Source organism: Mytilus galloprovincialis, chromosome 10, assembly GCF_965363235.1.
Source record: "Mytilus galloprovincialis chromosome 10, xbMytGall1.hap1.1, whole genome shotgun sequence".
Taxonomy (NCBI): Eukaryota; Metazoa; Mollusca; class Bivalvia; order Mytilida; family Mytilidae; genus Mytilus; species Mytilus galloprovincialis.
This window is the reverse complement of record NC_134847.1, coordinates 75,836,142-75,854,913: the sequence shown is the minus strand read 5'-3', so window position 1 is coordinate 75,854,913 and position 18,772 is coordinate 75,836,142. Positions and strand designations below refer to the sequence as shown.

Genomic DNA, 18,772 nt, shown 5'->3' with positions numbered 1-18,772 from the left:
AACTGTTGTTTATTTAGCCATGTCGTAGTCAGTTTATTTTCGATTTATGAGTTTGACTGTTCCTCTGGTATCTTTCACCCCTCTTTTAACGAAATGAATGCCATAATAAACTCCGAATCATCTAAATTAAAAAAAAAAAAAAATTAAAAAAAATAAACAACACACGTACACGACAAACGAAGTTTACACTTTCTAACTTAGAACAGGCGCAAAACCGCAACGTGGTTCATTTTGCTTTGTAAGATTTCAGCTCTCCTTTATATCTATAGCATATATGTAACAACAAACACAGTATAAATTCAGACCGAGTCGGATCTTAGTTTACAGAAAAAGCAAAAGGACAATAATCTTTATAAATTATCAATGGACTACTAGCAGCTATACAAATAAGAAGTTGTGGTATAATGCCAACTTTCCACCAGAGACCATAATGAGTTTATAAGGCATGCGCAGTGTTTATCATTGAAACACAAAATAAAATAAAAAAAAACATATTTTAATACAATTTAATGCTAAAAATAATATTCGTTTTTTGTAAAAATTACACCAGCAGATCATAGTTCTTGTGGTTATGTGATTAATCATTATTTAATTCTCATTTTTGAAATGGATGTGATTTCCTTCCTTCCACATTAAGGCTTATTGAAAAATGAAAAAAATGTTTTGCGGCATTTTTGTTTTGGTAGGACAAACTATTTTTGTGTAAGCAAAACAAATATTTTCCTTCTGTGTTTACCGGGATTGTTATTGTCCGATATTTCGGGTTTTATCCGCGGATAATGATTATGAAGGATGAAAATAATCTCAATATGTTGAGTTAAAGTGGATTTCAACGATGTTCAAATTATGTAACACTATGCATTCTTTTTTTGGTTCATTAGTAAAGCAAATAAATGATTTAAATTATAGTGTTCTATGTTTATTGAATTTTAGCATAACAACTACTTGGCAAACAAGTGATTATTTTTCTTCGGATTATTCTACAACTAAAGTACAATACTTCGCAATTGAAATAGGCTAAATAATTTAAAACGTGTCCTAATCCTAGGAAATTTAATAAGGGAGGAGAATATTAATGGGCTCTTGAATTCAAAAATCTAACAACATATCATAAACCAACGAGGCAACATCCCCAAACATTCATAACATATAAGTATTTCCATTATCGGTATTTCAATTTTTAAATTTTGTCTCACATCTGCATTAGGACTTTATAACTTTATTTAGTAGAAAAGTGCAAACAAATTGTTGAATATCATGTGCTTAATATAACGATATGAGCCAAGACTTTACCCAAAAGGATATTGTGCTACAAGATATATGTTGTACAAATTTTAATGAGTAATACTTTAGTATTTTTGTGATTTTACTTTTTAGGTCATATATAGTTTGTCCAAACAATGGCTACTTTTTCTCATATGTCAATATCAACATGTTTATGACATCACTTGTAAGTAAGCTGTCTGTTTATCATCTGTCGAGTTCATTTATTAAAAGGATAATTCATATTAAACGTTAGTACCTGTTTTATAAGCTAAACAATTCTATGTTGGTCATTTGAACGTATACACCATGTTTGTAAAGAAAATAAATTCTTAATAGCTTTAAATATCAATTGTTCTAACTCTTCTTTCACAGATGATCTAGATTAACCCACTATTAAAAGATGAAGTTGATAATCTCTGTTTCATATCTTTGAGCAACAATGTTTCTGGGCGACACAGCTGTGTCGTGCTATTGTTTAATTCCACATAAATATCTTGCTGAAGCTCAGCATAACTGATCATACTCCCTGTGGAGCCAACTTTGATCATAGAATTAGAACTAATATTTAAACTGTGTGAACCTTTGAAGGATGTGTCACTATCTGTAGTTAATAAATTGGTATTCGTCCTTTTTGGACTTGTACTTCTCCATTTGGTAGGGCTTTCTGGTCTACTGTCATATCCTTGGTTATTCCATTTTCGTATGTTTGAATAAAAATTATTTACCGATAAATTGTTATTTCGTGAAAAATTTGAATCTGACATTGCAAGAAGAGCACTTCCTGATTTCGATCTCTGAATATCCGGATGACTTATAAACTTATAATGGTTGCCTCGATAAGCTGACCGTCGGATGTTTGGAGATCTATCTGAATACACAAGAACTGATTTTGACCTTACACTTAGTTCTAATAATTCTTCCTGACTGTATATGCACCGACACAAAGTTCTTTTGAAAGCCATTCGATATTTCTTTGACATAAGATTGTACAAAAGGGGATTAATAGTTGCACCAATGTAATATAAAACACCTGAAATCAATAATTAGATAAAATCAAATCAATAATTTTAAGCAATGTATTATACAACGTATTAAATTTGACAGAATTTCAGATATATACTGTATTCAAAGTAATAACTGTGCCTTAAGTATTGTAAACGCTTTATATATTTGCTGTATCCAAAGTAATGCTTGCTGAGTTAGTAGTTACAGCAAGCTATTCACATGCAAATTGATTTAACAAATTAAACTTTTAGTTAATGTTGAGCATTTCAAACATTTTCAACTTTTTTTTCCGGTGGTACACGTTTTGATTGTTTTTTTATTATTGCATTTTAAACTATTTATTTGGCTTTGCACTGCATAATAAGGGCTATGTGTTTATTTTATGGTCGATTTATTCTGGTTATGCTGCTCACTGTTGATCAAAATAAAGTTTTTTACGCGATTATTTTTTAGTTGTTTTTTTAATTTTATTCAAAACAATCGTTACTTTAGATCAATCGAACTCATTTGAAAATATAATAATTTAAAGGAGCGCTATCATCCAAGACAAAAAATAGTTGTATTTATACATATATTGTAATCGGTCTTGTTTATTCTTGTCCCGTATGGATTTTATTGATCATTATTAAATACCAAAGTTATGAACGTATCATAATATTATCACCATCCTTGAATTGAAAACTTAATAATTTTTCAATGCTTATTTTCTTTTTATCTTTTTATAGTTTTACATATTTCTTATACCCCAAATCTATGATGAAACGCATGTTGGACGTTTTCGAAACAGAAGGTTTACTTTAAACGAGTAATGACATGATGCAATCAGAGTAGATATCTACATGAATCATCTAAATATTGAGTAGACATATATAAATGTGTACTCTACGAATTGAGTATGACTCAAACACGAACTATTTTTTGAGGGCTAGATAAGTATAAAAAAAACAAATAGCTGATGGCGTACCCAATTTCAGTCTTAGTATATATAATGAGTTTATATACAACAGATCTATTTTTTTTATGGAACTCAACCATTCACGTTTTCCTACGTTGCGTGTGTAAATCCTTTGGCATTGTATATGGAACAAGAAATAAATGTCTATAATATTAATAAAAATGTATACCTGATATGTAAAATAAAGTTGACTGAATCTCAAAAAGTAGAGGCGTCCATTCTGACACGTATGAGGTAATCAATCGTTGTGCATTAAACGGTGCCCAACAACAGAAGAAGGCAACGACAACAGCCACTGAAAAAAAGTAAGATATTAATGACCGTATAAAATATTATGTGAGATTGAGAATCTCCATACATATACATATAGATTCTACAATTGCTTCGATTGTAATACGGTATTTATGCACTTGAGACAGTGTAATTTTCAAATTTAAAACTCGAGGCACGCTGATTGAATACAAATAATCAACATTTCAGGAAAAAGAAAAATAACCAAAATACCGAGCTCCGATGAGTATTCCAAACGAAAAGGTCTCAACCAAATGGCAAGTTCAAAAGCTCAAATACATTAAACTGATTTGGTAGAGGCGTTGTATTATGTCAAAAATAATGAATTAAACCAGGTTTTATAGCTAGCTAAACCTCTCATCTGTATGACAGTTGCATTGCATAAATTCAATCACATTGGCAACAGTGAATGAACAAACAGACATAAAAGGATAAATCGGTTAAACTGAGAGAAACATATACATATAAAGTTAAAATTTATAATTGTCGTTAATTTATGTTTGAGAGTCCCCAATTCACATATCAAACTAGAACTAGATGTCGTACATTTTTGAAAAGAATATATGCGCAAATTATTGATCAAAGATTTACGAGTTACTTTTTTTACAAAAGCAATAAAAGTTACTAGAATTGCCATTGCAAGCAATAGCGGATGTCACCCTGGTTCCCCAATTGCCACTAAACGGCATCCATTTCGAAATGTTCCATCAGTAAATGCAGATATATCCATAACAAAAGATCTTTCTGTCAGTTTTCATAGCTTTATGTACGTTTTTCTGTTTTCAACAATTGTGCCGTTTCCATGGCAACGGCGGCAATTTTGGAAATAAAAAACTCAAAAGTCAAGTCTACAATAGCTAGGCAACATTTGTTTCAAGTTTCATTAAATTTGAAGCATTTTGGAGTTTTTCATATTTTTGCTGTTTCCATGGTAACGGCCGCCATTTTAAAAATTCCAAAGTCAAACTACTGCTGCATATTGTTCTCCCCCTTAGAATATACTATTATATAACATTTCATGTCTGTTGAACTATTTTAACACTTATGTTCTGGAATGTTCCATGAAAAATTCACCCCCCTCAAATTATGTCTAGAGACCCCCCAGTTGAAAAAAAAATGTACCATGTTGAAGTGTGCATGACTATCTTAATATCATAGAAGTTTCATATAAATTGGAACACTTTTCTATTTTTCACATTTTTGCTGTTTCCATGGCAATGGCAGCCATTTTTTTCATTCCAAGGTAAGGTGCAAAACTGCACATGGTGATTAACATTATGTTATAGTTCCATCAACATTGGTCCATTCAATTCCGAGAACTAAGCCGGACAAAAAGTGTGGAATAAAAATAATAAGAAAAAAAGAATCGTACAATAACAATATGTCACCCGACCTCCGTCAGGGTGACATAATAATTTAAACAGCTACGAAAACAAAAACTCATACAACATATGCAATTTTTGTGATTGAATTTCTGGAGTACAATATATATCAACAAATACATTATTTTTTATTTTAAAAAGAATTTATTTTATATTGTAAATAACGAATCTTAGAAAGAAATACATTTGAATAAGCTGAAAATAAATTTGAAGTAACAAAACTACCTAAGTCAACTAATAAACTAATAGACCAAAGAAGAGAGGTATAAAAATCTCTTATTGTGAATGAACAACAGAGAGAGAGAGAATGAGGATCATGAAAAAAAAGTAAAATCACAAAAATACTGAACTCAGAGGAAATTCTAATCGGAAAGTCCATAATCACAAGGCAAAATCAAATAACAAAACGCATCAAACGAATGGACAACAATCGTCATATTCCTGACTTGGTACAGGCATTTTCAAATGTAGAAAATGGTGGATTAAACCTGGTTTTATAGCGCTAAACCTCTCACTTTGATCACAGTCTCATCAAATTCCGTTATATTTACAATTATGCGTTAACTAAACAGACACAATAAATAAAATAGTGACAAAATATGGGTACAGCAGTCATCATCGTGTAAAATTTTTAAAAGGAACAATTTAGCAGAACACAAAAACATCTATCTACAAACACATTCATTGATTCGCGTGTCTGACGTCAGGAAGTTTTTATATATTTGTCGTTCAATGTATTTACAAACAATTTTAAAATTTCACACGGGCAATGTTAGCATACAGAGTGAAACTCGTTCCATTTATAAACCATGCAATGATAACATGTTCAACATCATTGAAGCCAATTTGCAGGTTTATATCAAATAGAACACTGTTCCCTACTGAATCTTCTTGAAAAACAAACAACAACCTCAATATCTAAAACAAATGTTGACAATATTGGTTAAATTTAATTATACAACTCGAATAAAAAACACGGTTTCTAAATGGAATTTATCGGTTAACTAATGTTACCTTAATTAATATTAAACATTAAACGAGTAAAAAGTATGGCAAACAGCAATTATCAACTAGCACACTACGATTGTGGTGCGGTTTAACATTTTATGCTAGCACCAAATTGATAACTTTTAAGAGTGGTTTTATTTTAAGGTACAATAAGGTTAAATGAATCGTTTCATTATCTACGAGATCTATAAACAATATCACCGTAAGAATAAGTTTTGATATCCCATTTGTTATCACCCCTAGTTTTTGGTGGGGTTCGAGTTGCTTAGTCTTTTGATTTCTATGTTGTGTCTTAAGCTTGTGTACTATTATCGTCTGTTTGTCTTTTTCTTTTTTTTAGCCATGGCGTTGTCAGTTTTTTTTTCAGTCTATGAGTTTGACTGTCCCTCTGGTATCTTACGTCCCTCTTTTTGGATCTAAATCGTCACTACAGACATTGGCAGTGCGCAAGAATGAGAAGGAAGCATCATCATTTATGAAGAATTTTTCTAAAGACATAAATCATTAGAATATCTAATTAAGTTTCATATAATTTCTCCAAGAAATAAAATCGTCTGCATATTTAACAAATTGCAAATCGTTTTATTGATGTACTAATTCTAGTATTTCCTACTTAATTTTTATGTACCCTGATATTAGAATATTAAAAGCCGTCAATTTGAAAGCGCACATTATAAAAAGCCTGACAATAACCTCTTTGCCTTAAAGTTGGGTTATGTGCATAAATTTATCTTATTTAATTAAATTTTGGCTATATCTGTCATCTGATTTCGACAGATGATTGACAACGTGGTTATTTAGCCATAAATACGTCACTCATTTTGGCTTGGACGCTTTTAATATACAGCTTGAACCGTTTTGAGAGTTTGCCAAACATTATGGTCGAGTAAATTGTCCATGGATTTGAGAATTTCTTCTTGCAATATTTCCGTATTATATTTGTAAGTCATTCTGTTCTTTTTTCTAGAAGAAAATTCTAGACATGAACGATGTATCTCATCGAACAGGACAATCGGCCATCAACTTTAAATGCTTCAGTGTATATTAACCGCAAATATTAATTTGATTTGAATTGTAAGTTTTGTAAAACTTATGTTATTGTGATAGCTAGTTTTAATGCACTCATATTTTTTCTGATTGTAACAGTTTTTGTCACGAATGGATCTGATGGAGATTGAAGAAAAACATCTGTATACATGGAAAGCATATTATTTTGTTGTCTCCATTTTATGCTCTATTAACCCTCTGCGGTTATCCTGTTTTTAGTAGCCAGTCATATTCAAGTGATACATTTTGTTTGTAAAATCTCAGTCATTTAATTACTAAATTATGTTTAAATAGTATAGGTCACAAGCGTATATGACGGAGGTTATCTCAGGAACAAGTGTTTTTGCGTGCGGAAATAAATTTTTACGCTTTAAGTGATGATCTTAATTCACTTCGTGAACATTCTATTAATCTTCATTAAAAGTTACCATGAATGTACAATTAATCATAAATATCTTACCTAACATTTTAATAACAGCATTTCTTGCTCTTGTTTTTGTTGAATGCTTGTCATTCGAATTATTCTTTGGCTGAAAATCTGATTGGCTAAGTGCTCGTCCAATTAATATATACATAATAGAAATCAGTGCCATTGGAAATATAAAAAATACAAATGTTGACATCTGGAAGACATGTTTCATTTGAGTTAACCATTTTAACGGAATGTTGCAAACTAATGAAGCAGAAAGATATGTTCCATTGTAAGGTACATAATGATACAACCTGGTGTGAACCGGGTAAGGAATGGCAAATATTGCTGCTAGTATCCAAATAACACATATTATTCTAATAGCTCGCGGCAAATTTGATAAGGTTTGCGCTTTAATTGGGTGGCAAATTGCAATGTATCTTTCCACTGTGAAAGCTGTAATAGTTAAAACAGATGAATATGACATCATTTCAATGAAAAATGTCCTGAATATACAGAATCCCTCTCCAAATCGCCATGGATACGCTTCCCATATACTGTATAACTCTGGAGGAAGACCTAAAAATAAAAAAATAAAATAATCATTCATGAAATCGATTCATTTGAAAATTTAAACTTACTGAATATATTATTTAAGTATTGCTTTTCGTTGTATTCTTGTGTATACGACAATATAAAATAAATACACAATATACATATATAGAATTTACATTTCAAAAACATATTGTTTATTTCTTAAAAAACATGTTATAATTTGAAAGATGACGTATGCGACATAGTTAATGTAAAAATACACTATTGTTTGAAAATATGAAACAGAAAATGTGTGGGATTTTCCAGTAGTATTATTTTGTTCTCAATCTACTTTTATTCGTATGTGTTCACAGTACATAAAGGAAAGAAAAAATGAAAACAACACGTTTAATATTTCTATGCGTCCGAAGAGCTTTTCTGGATTTACCTTCATCAGGAACGCTCATAGCCAAACTTTTGAAATCTGAAGATGTATAATTACCGGTACCGTTGAAGAGCTATATGACAAAAATACCCAAATAAAAAGCCAAATTCATATAGAGTCAACTTTGCCCCTAAGAGTGTTGTAACCTTAGTTTCTAAATAATTTCAAAATTTATAAACGGACAATTTCAGAAAAGTTTGTTAAATCATGTCAGTACCGAACTGACTACTGAGCTGATGATACCCTCGGGGAATGATGGTCCACCAGCAGAATATGCAAATAAGTTCAGTCCGAAAAAAGCATCCATTGAAATAAAATAAAACATTTGTCATATAGCTTTTTAGGTATCGAAGTACACCCATGACTTTCACTTATTAGTATTTCAAGGTAAATGTTAGAATAGCTAGATATAAAACAAAGTTTTATCCATCATTTTCTACATAAGAAAATGGCTGTTACAAGTGAAGTATATGACATATCTTTTCCATTCGTTTCATGTGTTTGAACTTTTAATTCAGTCGTCTGATTACGCCTTTTTGAGTTTGGTATTTGTTTTATTTTACATTTTAGGACGCACGTATACGTTAAGAAGGGGTTTTGTCACTAGGTCGATATCGCTGCTTATAATTGTTAATCTCCGAATCATCACCAACACAAAAGTCTTTCTTTTTTTTACATGATTTGGTTGCAATCTCATTGACGTATTACGCACTTATCCTTTATTCGTCATCTTTGTAACTCTAATGATGAAGATAAGACTCTCCATGTGGCTCCGGAAGACGTATAAATTACAAGCACGTCTGGTCTAATGACTTGTCCCCTACTTGATTCATAAGGAGTGGTCTTTTAATGTGAAATTAAATTAAGAATATATGCCAGACAACATCAAGTTTTTTAAAGGGTTTCCATACGTTGTAAAGTTATTCGGACTCTTCAAGAGTGTCATAAAATAAGATGTCCGACATCGATAAGCATGTTTCAATGCATCAATTTCATTTTTATTGTATATACGTATACGTTATGACGATCATCGGACCATGGCTTGAAAAGATTTTATTAAAGATACAAATTACCAATGGAATAATCAATGAAGAGGTTAAGCAGGAAAACTTGTACGTGAACATATACTTGAAGCAGGAAGAAATCCTTCCATATAAGGTGTTGAATAGTACACGTAGTTTACAACGATCACGATATGTTGCAACCAAAATGTAACCATAAAAGTGCAAAAAGGAACATAACGACATATTAAAGGTTTATCCAACATGCAAACTTCAAGAATTCATCCAATTCTCCTCCCCCTTCTCTCGTGTATATGTTGTGTATTTTTTGTGAGTTTCTTGTTGATTTTCCCCCGACTTATTCTCTTTTTACACTTAGTTAGTATATTTGTTACTTCATATCCTTCCTATGGAATTTACCTGGCATATCTATTAATCATCCTAATGAATGCAATCAGTAGCTATTTTTGTATCGACACCATAAGAGAAATTCTATTTTTCTACATGAGTTAGGGATGAATGTCAATTGTCTAACCGAAACATAGAGAAAATTTGCCATAATGAAGAAATATATATAACACGCAGTCTGATTGCGTGTTGCAATTCACGGTACAACAAGAGGTATATAATTCGCCACAATTAGATTACAGGCTAGCTTATGGCATGATGTAATTCATTAATAAAATGTCTTCAAGTTCTGGTAATTTCCTTCTTAAGCACATAAATGTAATCTGTGACGAACAGATTCAATAAAAAAACACGAAATGAAATATATTACCACGCCTTAACATTGTCCAGATTTGGATAAAAGGAAATTACAATGTCTGACTGTTTACTGATAAAGGTCAACAATCTGGTTTTATCAACACATTAAAGGCTCAATTTGTTATAGCTGTTCAACAAAACAAATAAACAACTCCGATCATGGCTTTCCAGAAGAACTAAAATAAGATATGTTAATGCCTTTACATACAGGCCTTAATGGAAGATACGAAAGAAATACAATAAAAAAGTCAAATCTAGAATGCCAGTTAACATGGTAATATATAACAATTGGAACATGTGGAAGATATATCATTTTAGTAATTCTTTTTATATTGTTTAGCACATATTTATACTCAAAATGTTCTTTATTTTGTTATGCCCGCGTCACACTGTCCCGATTTTTATATACGATGGACAGCGGAATGCGAAAATTGTAAGTTCGTACGAAGTTGCTCCCAATCTCGTTAAAATACCAAAAAGTGACCGAAGCAAGTACGATGAATAACGAAGTCTATACGATGGTGCCGAAATTATATACGATAGCAAAAGATGGACATACGAAGGTTAACCGAAGACGGATATTTAAGCTTCATATCTCAGCCGAAACCTACACGATGGATCACTAAGGCTACAATGGATTACGAAGGCTACACGATGGATTACGATGATGGCGCGATGGCCATACGATGTCTAAAAGACGTCGTGTACAGCTTACGATGCATTTAAACTATATGCCGAAGGCATCACGCGTTTTAAATTGTTTGATAATATTGAATATATATTATATTGTACATTTCATTTCTGGTTCAATCATAAGACGGAAGACCGAGGGCTTGAAGGGTAAAACTTAACTATGAGTCTCTGCATATAATGCCGCCTACTACATGTAAGTTGCGTGTAGATAAAATTGTTATGGACACTCTAGAAACAAAATGCTCAAAACTTGGTATGGTGTTACTCGTTAAGAATATCTTAAGCGCTATTGACTTTAAAGTTCAAAGGTCAAGGTCACAGTGGCAGTTGTAATACAAGGCAATATCACCCTTGTGGACACTTTAAAACCGATATGCTTCAAAAGATTTTAACCACGTTTAGTATATTGTTCTTCCTTGTAATGATCTGACATTTTTTACGTTCAAGGCCAAAGGTCAAGATCATGCAGATGGACTTGTTTTTTCTCCTTGAAATAGCATAATACACAGGAAATTGGTTGCTCATTTTTTTACCTGCTGGTTCTAAAGACAATATTAAAGGTATTTCCAGTTACTGAATGTTTTGGTTGATTTCTAAAAAAATAGTTTATGTATCAAAAATGCATGTTCAATTTACCATTTTCTGCATGTGTCATATACAAATATAGTGTCCATATTTGTCCCCAATATGTTACATACGAGGGGATGCCACGCTCGGCATTGCCTTGTTTGAACTGTAAAATGTGTGCACTACTCTGAATAATCACCCATAATTATGCCCATGTTTACTGATCTATCTTAAAGGTAGGGTAATGGGTTCGTTGATCCCTTTTATTCAAAAAGAGCTCTTTCCAGGAGAATATCATAATAATATAGACAAAAGGAAGGATGTGGGAAAAGCAACAAATGTGGCAAAATATGACATATAGAAAACAAAATGGTTATGGAGTAAACATTCGTGTGACAACAACTTAGACGATACATAAAAAAATCAGAATAATGAAGAAAAGGTTGGTTTCCCTAGATACGTGTACCTGCAGTGTTGGTGTACGAGGCGCGTTTATGATTTTCATTATGTCGCTTGATTTGAAAATTTGACAAAATATAATGTTTTACTTGTAAAAGTAAATCCTGAGCCTGTAATAGCTGCTCTTCTTGTTCCATTTGAATTAATAGAAACAACGCTGTTGGCTTTCTTGTTCTCATAGAATCATATGATACGAGCTCCATGTTTTGTGAACGTCTTTCTTAACTGTCGTATTAGACTGACCAGTGCATATCGCGCATGGCACTTAAAATGTATTTTAGCGCGAAAATTAACTTACATTTAGTTGGATTTATTGCCGTCGTAGTTCCATCTTGTCGCCTTCGTACTTTTATTCGATGGAAACACGACAGGATTACGAGATCTTCACGAAGTCGTGTTGCCATCGTAAGACCTTGGGATAGCTTCGTGATTCATTCGTGTAGACATCGTAATGTCAAAACTGCACGATGGAAACGATGGAAACACGAATGCAATACGATGTTCAGAGATGCATTCCCGGTGACATTACGATGGTGAGGATGGTGATACGAACTCAATACGAACCCTCAACATCGGACGCACCTTCGAGGATTTTTTAACATGTTAAAAAATTTATAACCCTTCCCGAAGTTGTCCCCGAATGCTAGAAAAGTGGCCGATGGTTCTACGGTGGTTTAAGATGGCACTACGAATAGCCCGATCTGGATACGATCAGTCCCGAATTTTAAAATTTCCATACTCGTGTTGCCATCGGCGTAAAAATCGGGACAGTGTGACGCGGGCATTAATAGTTTCATTTCCCATGGAATCCAGAAGATAAACATATGTTTAATGTGGTCCAACTTTTGATATTGTCCAGGATTTATTAATATACCTTTACTTAAGCTCGGTATATTTGTTAATACGCTTTGTACAATCAAATATGTACGTCTTTCAACAATGTCATTGCGTTAATACAATTTTTACATTTCGCCAAAGATGATAGTGTCATTTCGAAAAGGTGTATATGGGAATTTAAATTTGCGTTTGTACGTTAATATGTTTGTTCTCATCTTCCGACTACATCTCCTCGATCTTGAATCATCCATTGTATGAAATTGCATGCGCTTTGTCCAGTTCATACAAAACTCCGTTGACATATATCTATAACACGACCATTTCCATTTTTTTTTTAAATATGCATTGCCTCCTCCAACCGCTGCTCTTCCTGATTGCAGTAACAGATTATAGAAGCTTCTTTGTGCACGGGCAGCAGGAATAAATATTACAATTTAACATTCGAAATTTCCGAACATTATATTGTATAAACAGTTGTTTTCCATTCGTTTGATGTGTTTGAGCTTTTGATTAGGGACTTTCCGTTCTGAATTTTCCTCGGAGATCAGTATTTTTGGTGATTTTACTTTTTACTACACCATGTTTGTATATTTGGATTTTCTAATCATATATAGTATTAGCTATATATTTTCTTTCCTTCACAATATTTTCCCCCCTTTAATGTTTTGTTCATGTACTGGTTATCTCATGTGTTATGTAATACTTTGCAGATCAGCACTTAATGTGCCTCTTGTTGGTTTCTGTTTTTCTTAATCATTTCTTTTAGGATTTTACACGGACCTTGATTTATCTTTGATAATCCATATTTAGAAAATAAACTTATCTATTCTGTTCATGTATAACTGTATAATATACTTTTCCTTTTTCGTTTACAAAAATGTAGAGTTGTAGAAAAAATCTTTTACTAAAATTCTTATGGGAAATAAAACGTATTTTGTGAGGAAGTCAAACTTAGGTTAAAAGAATACCACAATGTGATCATCGATAACTAATGATCAAGTCGGGATAAAAAATCATTGCAATATTAAACACAGACAGTCCATTTATTTGGTTTATAATTGAATATATGCCCTCTCAACAAAATACTTTTGGGATTCTTTTCTGTTATATTTATAACTATCATCACTGATATCAACACTAATGAAAATTTATGTTTAAAAACGAATTCAAGAGAAAAAGGCAAACTACCTTTCTGTGTAAAATGGTGGTTGATTCAATTTTAATAAACTTTTACGAGGAGATTTAATATTTTTTAAATTGTCCAACAAGACTTTGAAGAATAAAATTGCATGGGATTATAGATAAATGAAAAACAGGTCGTTTTCTAACACAAATATGTAACAACCAACGAAATGTCATTTTTCTACAATTTTCAGTTTTCCATGTCTATGGCGATAAGGAAGTTAAAGAAAAGATTTTATCTCTCTTTACATTGATTGGAAAAATATCGCAAGTCTATAGAATAGGCTAAAAAAATCAACTGATATTCCGTAACAGAGCTTACTCGGACCAACTCACACAAATTGAAACCGGAACTGATATCCGACGTTGAAAAGCTTAACGTAAACTATTATGCATGCAAACCTCATTTAAGAATATTTAATAGTGCCAGGCAGTTTTCAACAATGAAAACCACAAAATAATTGAGTAAGATTAAATTGATCTAGTTGAATATAAAAAAGATTAATCATGGTTCAAATAATAAATTAATTAATTTTACTTCTTTGCAGTTCATATGACAAAATGTTTAAAATCATCATGATATTATACATAGAATAGAAACATGTGCACTTTTATAACGAAATATCTTCCTTGTGTAAATCATTTTAAGAATAACCTATTATTCATTTTAAATTAGAAAAAAATAACTTCAAAGTTCTAGAAAATCAGTAATTCCAATATTGTAAAACAACATTGATATTAATGATGAAGAATATCACCTACCCTCACCATGGAATACCATGCAATGATTTGACGTGACCTTACGATTTTCCGTTCTGGAAGGCATTAATTACTTTAAGGTTGTGAATGGCAATCAAAGAATATACCACAACATTTCAAAGCATGGAAAGTTGTAAGGGAAGCCTTAATAGTAATTACATCACATTGTCTCGTATAAAAGAAAATAATTATTTCCATTTCCTGGAAATTGTAATAATGACATGTTATGTAAAATGATCCTATATAGCACTGTCAGACAAGAGTGTAGTTAACCCAGTTGAAATGTTAGAATATCCTGTAACTATTTGTCAGTAAGCACAATATTCAAACAAAAAACTTTTTGATAATCATGCTAAGCAATGATAACACTAGGCGTTCCGTTGCAAATGAAAGTTAGGAAATTGAGTACAGAAATAGTTGTGTTTTCTTGTAAAAAAAAGGAGTGGTCATATAAAATCAGGACGCATTAAATTTATACGTGTTGTTTCATTTTTTTATGCTAGTTCCTGTCATTTATATTTATGAGAAACGTTTTGTTTTTGTTTTTATTATAGGATGCCAAGAACAGTTCTATTAATCTAAAGCACTTAAGTTTGCTACATGTTCGATGCACTTACTAGTTCTTTATTATCTAACTGACCACCATTTATACGTGATATATATTTGAGGGCACTTTATTTTTAAAACGACTTTTTTAACCAACTTTATAATTCTACTTATTCTCAGTGTTAATTTGAATTCATAGTACCAACAACAAACGATTTAAACATAATTAGAGTTAACGCTATTTCAGTTATGCTATGAATATTGTGTCGATGTTTCCTTTCGTTTAACAAGTTATCCGAGGAACCTCATCACTACCCCAATATACATATATAGTAATTTTTTCACCAAGGTGTGAAAACGAAGAGAAACCAGCACAACTTACTACATGATTTTTATTTTATATTTCACAATGTCTAGTATGTAGTATTTATAAAAAATCAACTTTGTTAGGCGATGGGATTCATCTGAAATCGTTCCTAAGATAGAGATTATCTCGAATATTTGATATTTTTTTTCATATAAAGTTTTGTTACATGCACCTCCCTTCTGGTGTGGGATTTTCCAATTTGTGGCTTTGCTTTGTTTTCTGATTCTAGTAGGATTTTTTCTCTTTGACAAATTCTCTGTTTCCATTCTCAATTTTGCTAATTTATTGTGAGATAAAATATAAGGGAGAGACAAGTAGGGAGGGTCACCCACTATAAAACTGAATGGATCGCATCTATCATCCCTTTATAAACACATAGGTACAGAATTATACAATTGTAGAGAAAAATTGTGATAATTTGTTTTTCAGTCCAATATTTTATTGATGTCAGTGGTGACCATGCTAGTTAGTAGAGAAGGTCATCGAGTTATGTCTTGTTCAAAAAGATGTCGTAATAGGAACATTGATGAAACGTTAAATAATTCAAAATGAAAAAATACGATAATAAACTCATCATAGATACCAGGCTTAATGTTTTTATAAAATATGGATCTGAAAGAAAAAAATATAAGTTGTATTTGAAAAGTAACATACAGCTTACTTCCATGAGAAGTTTGTAATTTGTTGTAAGCTATATTCTGATTGTCTTTTATTGCAAATTAAGTTTGAGCCATTTCAAAAAGCTTTTAAATGAGTTTTGTTTGTTCAAAAGTGGTATTTAATGCTGCCTGATTCTCAAAGTATACAAACGAAGCTGTGATGTTGTGAACCTATTTAATTTGAGAAAATTGTCTTGTAAGGAAATTAATCAATGATAAATTGGTCCTACCTCTTTTACAGAAGGACAGAAAAGTACATCGAACATTACAAACATTGTTCATTGTCATTGAGGATAAACACTGTTTTGGGAAATTCATGAAAACGAAGGGCAAATTAATCCGATATTCATTAAAGGGTGTTCTTTCATCTAGACGTACGCCAGCTCAGGTGGCAATGTTAATAAATACAATGTCATATAGTATTAAGTTTATGTACGCAATAACGTGGTTAAGGAAAATTGACAAATAGTAGGCTCGTCATATTAAATAACATGTGCTGCATAATAATGTCGTTTACAAACAAATATTTCATTTGATAAATCTGTATTTGCCAAAGGTGAGCATCATATGGAACTTATCGAATTGATTTCAAATGACGTGTGACAAAAATCACATAATGGAGTAAACGATATCGAAAAATTCTTTATATTTGTCTTCCATGTTGCCATCAGGGTTTCGTGTGTTCCTGTTACTTACATAAATCTAATTTCTAAGGAGTGATGTTTCCTGTTGTAAGCTATTTTGTCATTACACCCCTGTAGTAATAAATATCTATCCTGTAATTTTAAGAAACTAATATTTGTATAGAACACATATCTATTATTAAATAATGGTCTTGCTAGGGGCAGAAAACACGGTAGTAGAACATCAATTACTTCCTGGAAATATCTTTCATTTCCTATTTGTGTTCTTTTTCTGGAATTTAATCGGTCAACGTATTGTATGTCTTTTATAAAAATGCATCTCACAATATATGCTGTTAGCTCATTTCTTCGAACGCTCTAGATAGCATCTGAAGAAGTGAATCATATATTAAGCAGGATGTTTTTGATTTTCAACGTAGACGACTCTCCAATACTAATAGAGGTACCCTATTCTAATTTTCTCCGAGGGTATCACAAGCCCAGTAGTCAGCACTTTTTGTGCTAACATGAATTGTCATTCATATGGTTATATTTATAAATTTACTGTTTACAATTTTTTGAATTTTTTGAAATACTGAGGCTTTTCTACCTCAGGCATAGATTACCTTAGCTGTATTTGGCAAAACTTTTAGGAATTTTGGTCCTCAATGCTCTTCAACTTCGTACTTTATTTGGCATTTTTAACTTTTTGGGATTCGAGCGTCACTGATGAGTCCTTTGTAGACGAAACGCGCGTCTGGCGTATATACTAAATTTAGTCCTGGTATCTATGATGAGTTTATTTACCTGTAGTAAATACATTCTGTTTATACAATTCATACCTAATATGTTCCACTCTGAAAGGTACAATACAGATGTGAAGTTTCAGAGGGAGATGACAACAGGATATTACAGAAATATTAAGAAGGAAGCTACAAAATAAATTATTCTTTAGCTCTCTTGTATCTTTTCTCGTCTTTTTCATTAAGCCCATCAGGTTCTAAAGTATGGAACTGGTGGACTAAAACGTTTTATCTTCTCCTTTTCGCTGCGGTATCAAACTCAGGGTTCATTTCATGCTTTGGAAAGTAACAATATCAAACGAGTGTTTCTTCTGATGGTCATTACTGGTGGTGAGTAAATTAGTTGGTTTTCAAATTGGAGTTATTCTCTTTAATTTTTCAATGCCTTCCAACAATGGACGACACATTTTTCAAATCAAGATTGTAAGTGAGTACAAGAGATGTTCTGTTAACTCATTTATTCTTATCCTTGTACTCCAGAAGTCTTTCGCGAATAATTATTTTTGATTTTCGAAAGCTATATCGATGATATTGTTAATGTATCCTCGATCAATTAGCTGCTTGCATAGATATCGAGTCAAAAAGTTTACTTATTCTTAATTTAGTATGTTATCTTGAATCACAATGCCTGACTGATAGTGATACTAGGTGAGCAGTTTTTATGGTAGCAACTTTTTGGAGAGAAACGTTGATGTTCTTTGTATGGAGATCCGTAGTATTGGGACCGTTCTGGATGTAACTCGTAGTATTGGGACCGTTCTGGATGTAACTCTGTATGGAGATCTGTAGTATTGGGACCGTTCTGGATGTAACTCGTAGTATTGGGACCGTTCTGGGTGTAACTCGTATAGTATCAAGGAAGTTTATTTTTTCAATTGATGTTTCGTTTGTAAATTTAATGGAATTGTTAAAAGAGTAACAGTGTTATAGAAATTCATTAAGATAGTTTTGTGAATCTACCCATATAATATCAATATCGTCAATGAATCGAAATCGGAAACTTGATGGCTGGTATTGAGCATAAGATAAGAGGTGTTTTTGAGTTGGGCCATAGATATGTTGGCATATGACAGAGTCATTATATATACATACAATGTATAAAAGATATCAAGTTCCAATAAATATATAATACTTATATGAACTCATGTACGATGACCTTCGTTGAACCA

At 32.0% G+C, this 18,772-nt stretch overlaps 1 protein-coding gene across 1 annotated transcript in view; it reads right to left on the bottom strand.

Annotated features, from left to right (window-relative positions):
* LOC143049578 (pyrokinin-1 receptor-like) overlaps positions 1-18,772 on the bottom strand; it is a 29,537-nt gene that overhangs the window by 631 nt on the left and 10,134 nt on the right. Inside the window, exons 2-4 of the mRNA XM_076223180.1 lie at positions 7,415-7,942; positions 3,396-3,521; positions 2,203-2,296 (exon numbers count right to left, since the gene is read on the bottom strand). Of these exons, the coding sequence (XP_076079295.1) occupies positions 2,203-2,296; positions 3,396-3,521; positions 7,415-7,942 (748 nt within the window). The remainder of the gene's footprint in view (positions 1-2,202; positions 2,297-3,395; positions 3,522-7,414; positions 7,943-18,772) is intronic.